Source organism: Mus pahari, unplaced genomic scaffold (assembly GCF_900095145.1).
Source record: "Mus pahari unplaced genomic scaffold, PAHARI_EIJ_v1.1 scaffold_13971_1, whole genome shotgun sequence".
In the NCBI taxonomy this organism is placed as follows: Eukaryota; Metazoa; Chordata; class Mammalia; order Rodentia; family Muridae; genus Mus; species Mus pahari.
In genome coordinates this window covers 714-12,692 of record NW_018392333.1, presented here as the reverse complement: position 1 = coordinate 12,692, position 11,979 = coordinate 714, and the positions used below count along the sequence as shown (strand labels likewise).

The 11,979-nt window shown below is 47.1% G+C and overlaps 1 protein-coding gene across 1 annotated transcript; it reads right to left on the bottom strand.

Moving 5' to 3' along the window:
• Positions 1-4,594: 4,594 nt before the first annotated feature.
• LOC110314954 (von Ebner gland protein 1) lies at positions 4,595-7,957 on the bottom strand. Its single transcript, XM_021189136.1, has 6 exons — positions 7,871-7,957; positions 7,294-7,430; positions 6,094-6,164; positions 5,085-5,195; positions 4,820-4,921; positions 4,595-4,620 (listed from the first exon to the last, which is right to left on the bottom strand). Exons 1-6 carry the CDS (start codon positions 7,955-7,957, stop codon positions 4,595-4,597), a joined length of 534 nt encoding a protein of 177 aa, XP_021044795.1.
• Positions 7,958-11,979: the final 4,022 nt, after the last annotated feature.

Here is an 11,979-nt window from a genome sequence, read left to right as displayed (position 1 = left end):
TTTAAGGGCTTCTACCTGTTTACCTGTGTTCTATTGTATTTTTTTTAAGGGAGTTATTTATGTCCTTCTTAAAGTCCTCTGTCATCATCATGAGAAGTGATTTTAAATCCAAATCGTGCTTTTCCTGTGTGATGGTGATCCAGGACTTGTTATGGTAGGAGAATTTGGTGTAGGAGGCTATGGCCTCTCCCCTGAGCTACCGGAAGCCGCACCTTAAAGATGGTGCCTGTTGGCTATGGAGCTTGTGGTAAACAGGTCCATATTTGGTGGTGATATGTTCCCGCTCTTCTGGTTGGCTGAGGCTGCGAGCCTGGTGAGGTGACATGGCCTGCTGTGATTGGAGTGGACATGAGAGTATAAAAGGGCTTGTAGCCCCGGGCTTGGGGGAGATGAAGAAAGAAGCTTGCTGAATAAATTGCTGTTAGAGGTGGTTGCATCTTCCTTGCTGGTTCTAGAGAGCAGACACGACAATTTGGTTCTGATGATACCAAGTAACCTTGGTTTCTGTTGCTTATGTTCTTACTCTTGTCTCACCATCTGTTTATCTCTAGTTCTACCTGCCTTTGCTGTCTCTGACTGTAGCCTCTCCCTCCTGTGATTCTGGTTGTGTCAGAACTCCTCAGAGTCCAGCTGTCTCTGTGAGCCTGTGATTCTGTGATCCTGTGATCCTGAGATCCTGGGTGTGTCAGAGCTCCTGTGAGTCAAGCTTCCTCTCGGATCCTGAAACTCTGGTGTGACCAAGCTCCTGAGATCCTGTGATCCTAGGTGTGCTAGAGCATGTGGGAGTCATGCTTTTTCTGCATGTTGTGGTGCTGGTTGTGGAGTCAACACCCAACAGGGCAGCAGCTCAGACTGAAGGAACCAGTGCCACTGACTGGCTGAAGGTTCCTATGTCTCTGGGTCTGGGGGGTTCCCAGTTATTTCTGTTATTGTGGCCTCCTTACCCGTGATCCTGGGCATGTCAGAGCACCTGGGTTTCGAGCTTGCTCTGGGTATTGTACGACTGGGTATGGAGCCAGCACCCCAGGTCTGCTAAGATATAAGATCCTTAACAACCACTGAGATAGAAACAGTAACAAAAGTCTTTCAACAAAGAAAAATTCGGAATCAGGTGGATTCACTGTTGTGCGCACCAAATCATTAAATAAGACAATACCGTTGCTGCTCCCACTATTCTGTAAAGTAGAAAGGAAAGAGACATTGATGCTTTCATGCCACAAAGCCATGCTAGTTATGCTTCTATTGCTGTGATGAAACACCATGACCTAAATAAATCGGGGAGGAAAGTATTTATTAGGCTTATGCTCCACAGCACTGTTCATCATCAATGGAACTCAGCCTGCTTTCTTATAGAATGATGGACCATCAGCCCAGGGGTGGCATCTCCCACAATGGGCTGGAACTTCCTCCTCAATCATCAATTAAGAATATGCCTTACAGGCGTATCTGCTTACAGCCTGATCTAATGGAAGCACTTTTTCAGTTGAGGTTCCCTCCTCTCAGATGATGATAGCTTATGTCAAGTTGACATAAGACTAGCCAACACAGCCAGTATTACCCTGCTATGAAAACTGGAAATGACACAACACAGAAAAAACCTGTACTCTAATTTTACCTAATGAATATAGATGAAAATATTCTAAATGGAAATCTTGCAAACGGAGTTAAAGGACACATTTAGAAGATCATATGCTAGGGATGCAAGGTTTGTTCAATGGTCACAAATTCCTAAATGTAATTCACTACATTAATAGACTTAGGAAAGAAGTCTATTAATTATGATTAATCTCATTATTAGTATATTATTATAATTATATCCTATGATCATTTCAACAGAAGCCAAAAAGCTTTTGACAAACATCAACATTCTTCTTTTTTTTAAAAAATTTTATTTATTTATTATATGTAAGTACACTGTATCTGTCTTCAGACACACCACAAGAGGGCATCAAATCTCATTATGGATGGTTGTGAGCCATCATGTGGTTGCTGGGATTTGAACTCACAACCTTCAGAAGAGCAGTCGGTGCTCTTAACCACTGAGCCATCTCTCCAGCCCAAACATCAACATTCTTTCATGATAAAAGCCATGAAGACACCAAGAATAGAGAGAACACATATCAACACAATGAGGATCGTATATGAAAAGCCTAGAGCAGACATCATATAAATGTGAAGGAACAGAGAATCATATAAATGTGAAGGATCAGATTTTCTCTGAAATCTGGAACAAGTCAATGGCACCCACTCTCTGCTATCTTATTTAATACAGTGCTCAAAAACTTAGCTAGAGCAATACGACATGAGAAACGAATAAAAGGGGTTTAAATAGAAAAGTAAGGAGATTATCCTAGTTTGTAGATGTCATGACCTTGTGTTACACAGGTCCTACATACTCCATGAGAAATATTTTAGACACAATGAACACTTTGCATAAAGATCCAAAAATATATGGTCCCCACAGCATGAAATGAGCTTGTTTCTATCAGTTTTTCTGTCAAAAGAAAAATATTGCCTGCAGTGTTATGGGTGAGGGATCCTGCATCTTTTAGAGTTCTATAATGAATCATTCTGCTATGCTACCTACTGTAGTGGTGACATGAATGTTGCTGGAATAACTACTCACTTTCTGACTGGATATAAGTCCTGCTCCACTAGGTGAGAAGACTCATATCTGGCACTGATATCAGGACAAGCGTCTAAACAGGTTACAGGCCAAGAGAGAACTTAGTGTTATTATTCTGCTAAAGGGACATAGTGTTAAATCAATTCCTAGTCTATTGCTATACACTTAGATTAGTGCGTCTCTCAACCCTCCTCGGAGAAATTTCTTCATGCAGTAGATGCACGTTAACAGAGGGATTGAAAAGTGGTCAAGGTTGAGGGACAGAACTGTAAAAAGACTATGGTATTGTATGACCCCAGCTGTGGAAGAAAACAAGTGAAACCGAGGTCAAGGTGTGTTCAGAAAACATGATACTGACGGGGAAGGTTATAATAGGGACAGATGTACTGATGCCACTCCCTGTATTAGCCACTGATTTGGCAGAAAAAGGGATAGAAGAGGTGGAGGTATTGGCAGGCCATTTCCGACAGGTTTCAATGGAGTTACCATGGGATCCAGGGAAATCAGGGGTGAGTTTTCTCTTCTCCAGAGAGAGAAAAGTACCTGATTACAGTTGGCTCATTGCGGGACTCAGAGAAACCCCTACCATGATTTTTGGAAACTATACTCATGATATTCTGGCGATGAGACCCTCTAGAGAGAGGTTCCTTCCACATAAGTAGGACTGTGCTAGAAATGCAGAGAGAGGTCACAATAATGCCCTGATCTACAGTGGAGGTGCCTGTGTCTTGTAATCTCTGTGACATGCTTGTGCCTTGAAAGGTCGTCTCACATTCCCCACTCCTGTTGTGGTCACCAGTGATCAATCCTGACAATAAGCTCTACTGGGAAGCTCACATCTGGCCTTGTAGTGGCATACATTCATCATCATACACTTCCCATAATGCTCACACTGGTGTTGAGAGGACACAGAAGTTAATAAAGGCACCTGGGGAACAAGAAACTTTAACCCTGAACACAACCCTTCATGGCCTTTGCCCAAAAAACCACCATGAAGGAACACCCATCCATCTTACCCACTTCCCCACTCCTCCTCTAAAAGGACTGCTAAGGCCCTAGGACGAGGGGGAACATCTGGCCTAGTCCCCATAATCCCCACAAACATTCAGAGACACCAGAGATGATGAAATTCTTTATGGAGAAGCAGGGAAGAGGGAGGTCGAGGGAAGGGGTGGGTGAGGCCAGAAGGGACTTTGAAAGAGCTCCTTCTGTGTCCTGTGCTGAGTGGACCTTCGCAGAGAAGAACAATGATATGAGGCAGGTCTGGAACAAGGCATCCTTTGCTGTGGAAAGGAGAAGAGTCAGTGGAATCAAAACAATTCATGGGAGAAAAACGTTGGAATGAGAAGGGCTACGTTTACCAGATCTAAACAGAGCACAAAGATCATTCCCTCACATCCCACCCCCAAACTGAGTTCCCACAACTCTCCATGCCCATGTGTGAAGAGGGGACAGGTGACTTCAGGGCAATGATGAGGAAAAAGGAGGACAAGGATGCTATTGGATTCAGACTCTGCATTGAGCAATTATCTGAACAAAATCACCCAGGCATCACACAGTAAAAGGAACCAAGAAAGGCTGCTACACCCCAGGTATGACTACTACATGCTTTACATCAATCCATGCCACACATGGATTCAACATGGTGACTGAGGGCAAGGGAAGGGCAGAGGAGGAATTTCCCTTCTGCAGAGCACAGCAGGGGATAAACAAAGAGGAGCATGCTCTCCAGCTGCAAGCCAACTGCGGACACCAGCAAGGGCAGAACCATGCAGTTCAGGAAACGACAGTAAGGAAGGATATGAACAAAATACAGAGATAGAATATGTTCCAGTGACAGAGGCCGTACCTGCCTGCACAGATAGAAAAGGGTCTCTATCCCCAGNGTTAGAACACAGGGTCTCTAGAAACCCTGGTAACTCCAAGACCAGGATTTCCTCAAATGTGCCCACAGACTGGTCAGTTACCTTAATTGCTTCCTAGATGGCAGGTTTCTGTCCAATGAAAAGAAAAACAAGAAGGAAAAAATGACTCAGGAGCCCAGAGAATTCAGGTAGAAAGCCAAGGCCCCTCCATCAGCCAGGATCTCTCCCACCGCTAAAGGACAAAATGGATGAGAGGCAGCCTGTTGTCCTGGGGGATTGACTGCCTTCCCTGCATAGGGGTGGGAGAACATGGCAGCTTGATTCCTACCACTCTGCTTAGGAATGAAGATGTTCTCTGGGTTGAGGCCTCCAGCTCTTACGGCATTCTGAAAATCTTCCAGGGCCTGCTGGTTGATGTCAGGGTCTCTGCCTNTANNTGAAGGANATGGAATTAGGAACACAACTGAGGGAGCTGATAGAGNGTCCTTCCCGGCACAGGAGATTAAGCAGCGATGGGGTGAAGGGGAGACAACAGCAGCAAAGCTCCTTACACCCCGAGAGTCCTTGGCCCGTTTCATAACCACGTGACTCACCCATGAGTTTTGCCACACGGAAATGATGTCTGTGAACTTTGCCCTCATAGTAGAAGATGTAGTGGTCCTCCACTGCAGATGGGATGATGTAGAGGACCTGTTTGCCCCTATCTGCAGAGGAACAGNGATACACATTCTGAATAAGCCCCTGGACCCTCAACAAGGCTCCAAGGGTGGACTGGCACATCTCAACACTGACTCTCTCCCAGTTGCTCAGGGCTTCCTGACCCAGGTTCTCCACAACCCCCAGAGCCTCGGGTACAAGGACACTTCATTTCCCTAGAAAACACACGCATGACAGATGTCCGTGTCCCAAACCTGTGTGTCATACANGAGGGTCTGCCTCTGGAGCCAAATGCAGCCCCTTTCTCACTCCCCCCAGGACCTCAGCCATTGTCAGTGGGGTTCTCTGGGCTACTTTTATGTTTGCTTCACAGAAGATAGAGTCATCAGAGAGGGGGAGAGGCCAACCGAGAAAACGCTCCTATGAGATCAGGCTGTAGGCAAGCTCGTAAAGAATTGTCTTAATTAGTGATTAGTGGAGGTNGGCCCACCCAACTGAGAGAGGGGCCATGTGTAGAAGCCATGAAGATCAGGCCAGGAAGCAGCACTCCTCCATGACCTCTTCATCAGCTCCCATCTCCTGCTCGGTTTGAGCTCCAGCCCTGACTTCCTTTCATCAGGAACACTGATGTGGAAATGATAAAGAAACAAGCCCTCCCCTCAATTTGCTTTTTCTCATGGTGTTGCATGGCAGCAACAGTAACCCTCCCTAAGACAAAACAATCAATTCTCTTTTAGGGATTAATGTACTACACCCAACGCCGTGTTTAATGTCAGCTCTTCCTATCTGTATGGAAAACTGGCTCCCGGGAGTGATCATGGGTATTGATCATGGTGAACTGAAGGAGAGGAGGTTTCTCAGGCATTAGGGCAGCCTGAGATGGCCACACTGGCCTCAAATGGATCATGNGAGGTTGAGTGCAGCCATCACAGGTCAAGGACTCACAGGCTGTGTATTTGCCAGGTTCATCTGTCTTCTGTAGGAGAGTNCTCATCTCCTGGCACTGTCCTGCAATCCTGAAAGACAGAAGGTCTGTGAGACACACTGTCCAGCCACACACCTCCCCTGCTCGCCTCATCCAAATCAAGGCCTGCCTTTTCCTGTTTCCAAGGTGGCCAAGGAAGTTCAGGCTTCACTCAGTTTCATATGTTACCAGCAGGCNTCCTGCATCACCTCTTCCAGGCCTCTGGCTCTCACAGTGGCTCCAGTTCTGGGTAATGCCACCTGCTGCCCTCACTCTGACAGTCTCTTGCTCACTCCCTTAAGAGCCTGGCCTACTTGATTTGTAATTACTGTCTAAAGCAAACCCCTCCCTTCTTAACCTCCATGCGATGTGATTCCTGTGGCTGACCCTTTGGAGGTATATGGAATCGAGCCCCACAACTACTGTTTGTCACCTGGACAAATGAGGACAAGCTTCAGTGAGTGGGACTGGGCGAAAGAATAAAGGACAAACTCCAAGATAACTGCCACATCAGGGACAGCCCAAATGACAGGTACCATGGAGACAGCACAGATATTCTCATGTTGTTCAGGGGCCACAAAGGTGACAGGTCCCAAGATGTGAGACTAGGCACAAAGGTAGAAGCCACATGGACAGGAGGTCACACAGTGTGAGTGANTGTCTACATAGATGAGAAGTCACACAGTGAGTGGTCACAGAGGTGACAAGCCCACAGATATGAGGTCACATGTTTGACAGAGCACACTGGTGGGAATAGGCTGGGATTTCAACACTGCCTATGCAGAGACTGAAAGCCTTTCTCGCTGGGGTCNTGTGCACCCTCTGGGCCCTTCTGAAACCGGGATCTCTGCCTCTGTCCTAGACAGGAATTTACACTGAAGGAGGAACAGGGCCAGACTGTGTGCTCACTTTGGGTCTAGGAGTTAAACCCTTTCCAACCCCGAGACCCTGACAAAGGATGTTATATCAGAATAGAAAGTTGGTGGCCCCTTGCAGCTGAGATACTTTCTCTGGGTGACCTACCGTCCCATGATCCTCTGTAAGCTGAGACACCCTGAGAGTTACTGTTGCCTGCAAAATATCTGGTACTGGGTGTTCTGGGAGCTGACTTGGGCCCCAAGCTCAGTCACCATATGTCCTGTGTGGGCAAAGCAAATGCCAGGAAGCTGGCACACACTTACAGGACAGTAAACTTCACTTGCAGATTGCCCCCTTCCAGGGTCTTGATGTTCACAGGAGTCACAGACACAGACCCAAGCTTCTTGTCAGGAATCTCCTTGTCCCATGCTGTAGCTTTCAAATACCACGTTCCTGACACCTGGAGAAGGTACCTGGCTATCAGGACTAAGGTAGACAGGAGTTAATGCCTCTAGTCCACACCCCCACCTCTATCTCAGCCCCCAAGTTCTGGGCATGTGAAGTGTTCCTCAGGCAATCGTTCTACTGGGCCACTAAGTAAACTAGCAGTACCAGGGCCACANCTGTGTGGTCCCCAACCTTTGTAGGCAAGAAACTATCCCAGACCCTTGCATGCCCAGAGAATAGTGAAAATGTAGAAGTTCTATCTCCTCCAGCTCTCTGCTCCCAGAACCATGTAAGCAGACTCCACGTGCTTTGTCTGACATTTCTTCAGAGTAAGTGTTCAAGCCTGACTCTACAACTCTCTTTAGATAGAGAAGGAATGGGGTTTCCAACCAGCAGCCTCAGCCCACTGTCTGCCATAAAGCCACCTGAAGTCCCTGCCCATCTCAGCCTCACATCCTGATTCTCTTCCATGGTGGGGAAGGCCTGGGCTCGCAGGCCAGCCAGGAGGCTGAGGCCGAAGGTCAGGAGCAGGGCCTTCATCTCCAGAGTCTGTGCTCACAGGTGTAGAGTGGGTCACTTGGAAGACTGAAGATGCTCTTCTGGGGCCCTGTTCAGCTGCCCTTTATACTGCTCAGCCCAGGGTCCCCAGAGAATTTGGCAAGGTTTGCTCACCAGTCCCTTCCTGGTCATTCACACTGGCAGTTCTGCAATGGAGCAGATAAAATGCCATCATTGTTGGAAGTTGCTAGAGAAAACCCTTAGCCCAGAAGATGATGGGACAGGACTCCCCCATCCCCTGAGGAACTGGCTTTCAGATCTCCCCTGGTAAGAAAGTGAGTCTTAGTTAGAGGTGCAGCCTCCCATATCAGGAGACCCTGAGGGTGAGTACAGCAGGAGTGAACTTCTCTTGTCCACACTGTGTGGTCATCCAGCTGGCAGATATGCTCCTTGACACAGAGGAGGACACTGAAGCCAGGGAGTCTTGTGCTCCATTCTCAGGGACCTTCCTCAATCCCAGAGCAGATGACTGAACCTTACATTCCTCCTGGAAAAGTGGAGTCTCTGCATATGGCAGCCCTCTGTTTGACTATCAGAATGTGTGCTTATTTATTTTTATTTATATGAGTACACTCTAGTTGTTTTCAGACACACCAGAAGTGGGCATCAGATCCCATTACAGATGGTTGTGAGCCATCATGTAGCTGCTGGGAATTGAACTGAGGTCCTCTGGTAGAGCAGTTGTTGTAACTGCTGAGCCATCTCTCTAACCCCAGAATATGTGCTTAAACTGTTTCCCCTTCCTCAGCACGATGTGTACTAGCCCCTGCCCATATGGAGAGTGAGGNTGTCTACATAGATGAGAAGTCACACAGTGAGTGGTCACAGAGGTGACAAGCCCACAGATATGAGGTCACATGTTTGACAGAGCACACTGGTGGGAATAGGCTGGGATTTCAACACTGCCTATGCAGAGACTGAAAGCCTTTCTCGCTGGGGTCNTGTGCACCCTCTGGGCCCTTCTGAAACCGGGATCTCTGCCTCTGTCCTAGACAGGAATTTACACTGAAGGAGGAACAGGGCCAGACTGTGTGCTCACTTTGGGTCTAGGAGTTAAACCCTTTCCAACCCCGAGACCCTGACAAAGGATGTTATATCAGAATAGAAAGTTGGTGGCCCCTTGCAGCTGAGATACTTTCTCTGGGTGACCTACCGTCCCATGATCCTCTGTAAGCTGAGACACCCTGAGAGTTACTGTTGCCTGCAAAATATCTGGTACTGGGTGTTCTGGGAGCTGACTTGGGCCCCAAGCTCAGTCACCATATGTCCTGTGTGGGCAAAGCAAATGCCAGGAAGCTGGCACACACTTACAGGACAGTAAACTTCACTTGCAGATTGCCCCCTTCCAGGGTCTTGATGTTCACAGGAGTCACAGACACAGACCCAAGCTTCTTGTCAGGAATCTCCTTGTCCCATGCTGTAGCTTTCAAATACCACGTTCCTGACACCTGGAGAAGGTACCTGGCTATCAGGACTAAGGTAGACAGGAGTTAATGCCTCTAGTCCACACCCCCACCTCTATCTCAGCCCCCAAGTTCTGGGCATGTGAAGTGTTCCTCAGGCAATCGTTCTACTGGGCCACTAAGTAAACTAGCAGTACCAGGGCCACANCTGTGTGGTCCCCAACCTTTGTAGGCAAGAAACTATCCCAGACCCTTGCATGCCCAGAGAATAGTGAAAATGTAGAAGTTCTATCTCCTCCAGCTCTCTGCTCCCAGAACCATGTAAGCAGACTCCACGTGCTTTGTCTGACATTTCTTCAGAGTAAGTGTTCAAGCCTGACTCTACAACTCTCTTTAGATAGAGAAGGAATGGGGTTTCCAACCAGCAGCCTCAGCCCACTGTCTGCCATAAAGCCACCTGAAGTCCCTGCCCATCTCAGCCTCACATCCTGATTCTCTTCCATGGTGGGGAAGGCCTGGGCTCGCAGGCCAGCCAGGAGGCTGAGGCCGAAGGTCAGGAGCAGGGCCTTCATCTCCAGAGTCTGTGCTCACAGGTGTAGAGTGGGTCACTTGGAAGACTGAAGATGCTCTTCTGGGGCCCTGTTCAGCTGCCCTTTATACTGCTCAGCCCAGGGTCCCCAGAGAATTTGGCAAGGTTTGCTCACCAGTCCCTTCCTGGTCATTCACACTGGCAGTTCTGCAATGGAGCAGATAAAATGCCATCATTGTTGGAAGTTGCTAGAGAAAACCCTTAGCCCAGAAGATGATGGGACAGGACTCCCCCATCCCCTGAGGAACTGGCTTTCAGATCTCCCCTGGTAAGAAAGTGAGTCTTAGTTAGAGGTGCAGCCTCCCATATCAGGAGACCCTGAGGGTGAGTACAGCAGGAGTGAACTTCTCTTGTCCACACTGTGTGGTCATCCAGCTGGCAGATATGCTCCTTGACACAGAGGAGGACACTGAAGCCAGGGAGTCTTGTGCTCCATTCTCAGGGACCTTCCTCAATCCCAGAGCAGATGACTGAACCTTACATTCCTCCTGGAAAAGTGGAGTCTCTGCATATGGCAGCCCTCTGTTTGACTATCAGAATGTGTGCTTATTTATTTTTATTTATATGAGTACACTCTAGTTGTTTTCAGACACACCAGAAGTGGGCATCAGATCCCATTACAGATGGTTGTGAGCCATCATGTAGCTGCTGGGAATTGAACTGAGGTCCTCTGGTAGAGCAGTTGTTGCTCTTAACTGCTGAGCCATCTCTCTAAACCCAGAATATGTGCTTAAACTGTTTCCCCTTCCTCAGCACGATGTGTACTAGCCCCTGCCCATATGGAGAGTGAGGATGGGTCAGACATAGAAAGAAAGCACGTGTGTACACAGGCTCTCATGTATACACAATCTTCAATGGGGGCAGAATCAGAAGCCGGGCCTGCAGAGATGGCTTAGCAGTTAAGGGACCTTGCTGCCCTTGCAGATCAGCTAGGTTCGGTTCCAACACATATATTGTAGCTCAGAACCCGGTATAAGTCCCGTTTCATGGCATCTGGTACTCTTTTCTGGCCTTCTTCGTATCTGACATACATTTTGTGCATACACTTTTTGCATAGTCATAGAAACACACAGAAACCAACAAATTAGTGATAAAGTATTTCGTAGGCTGAGAAAAGGCCTGAGGACATTGCCTATAGTCTTCAGGTTAGGAGGACAGATTTCTTAGTCAGGGTTACTACTGCTGTAATAAAACTCCAGAACCAAAGCCTCTTGGAGTAGAAAGGGTTCTTTTGGTTTACACTTCCACATCATTGTGTTCATCAGTGAAGGAAGTCAGGGTAGGAGCTCAACTGTGGCAGGAGCCTGGAGGCAGAATCTAAAACAGAGAAGATGGAAAAGCACTGCTCACTGGCTTATACAACATAGCTCACGCATCCTGCTTTCTATAGAACCCAGCACCTTTAACCGAGATGTGGCATCACCCACAATGATTTGAGTGCTTTCTCATTTATTACAAATTAAGTCAATGCCCTACAGGCTTGCCTACTGCCTGCTATTTTAGAGGCATTTACTCAGTTGCATCTTCTCTCCACTGACTCTGGCTTGTGTCATGTTGACATACAACTAGCTAGCACCACTGACCCCTTTTCAACTTGATAGAAACATATCACTGTTAAGCCACAACCTTTCCTCAAGAGTTCATCCCCAAGATCACTCATTAATATAAACATTGCAATATAAAACATTTTACGAACTTAGTCCCAATCTTTACATTTTCAAACATGTTAAAATCCAATCTCTTTAAAAAGGAAAGATCCAAAGTCAAAGTTGCTTTTAAAATTCAGCATCGACAACTGTGGGTTTTAAAAAATAAGTTAAATACTCTCTTACTTCAAGTAGGAAGAACTAGGGCACAGTTACAATCAGAACAATGTAAAAATAAAACTCGAGTTGTATAAACAACTCAGTGTCCAATGTCTGGGATCCATTTAAGACCTTCTGAGCTCCTCCAAAGTGGGTCACTCTTCTGTTCTGCCCTACACAGCATCCAGAGTTTGTCTTCTAGGCTCC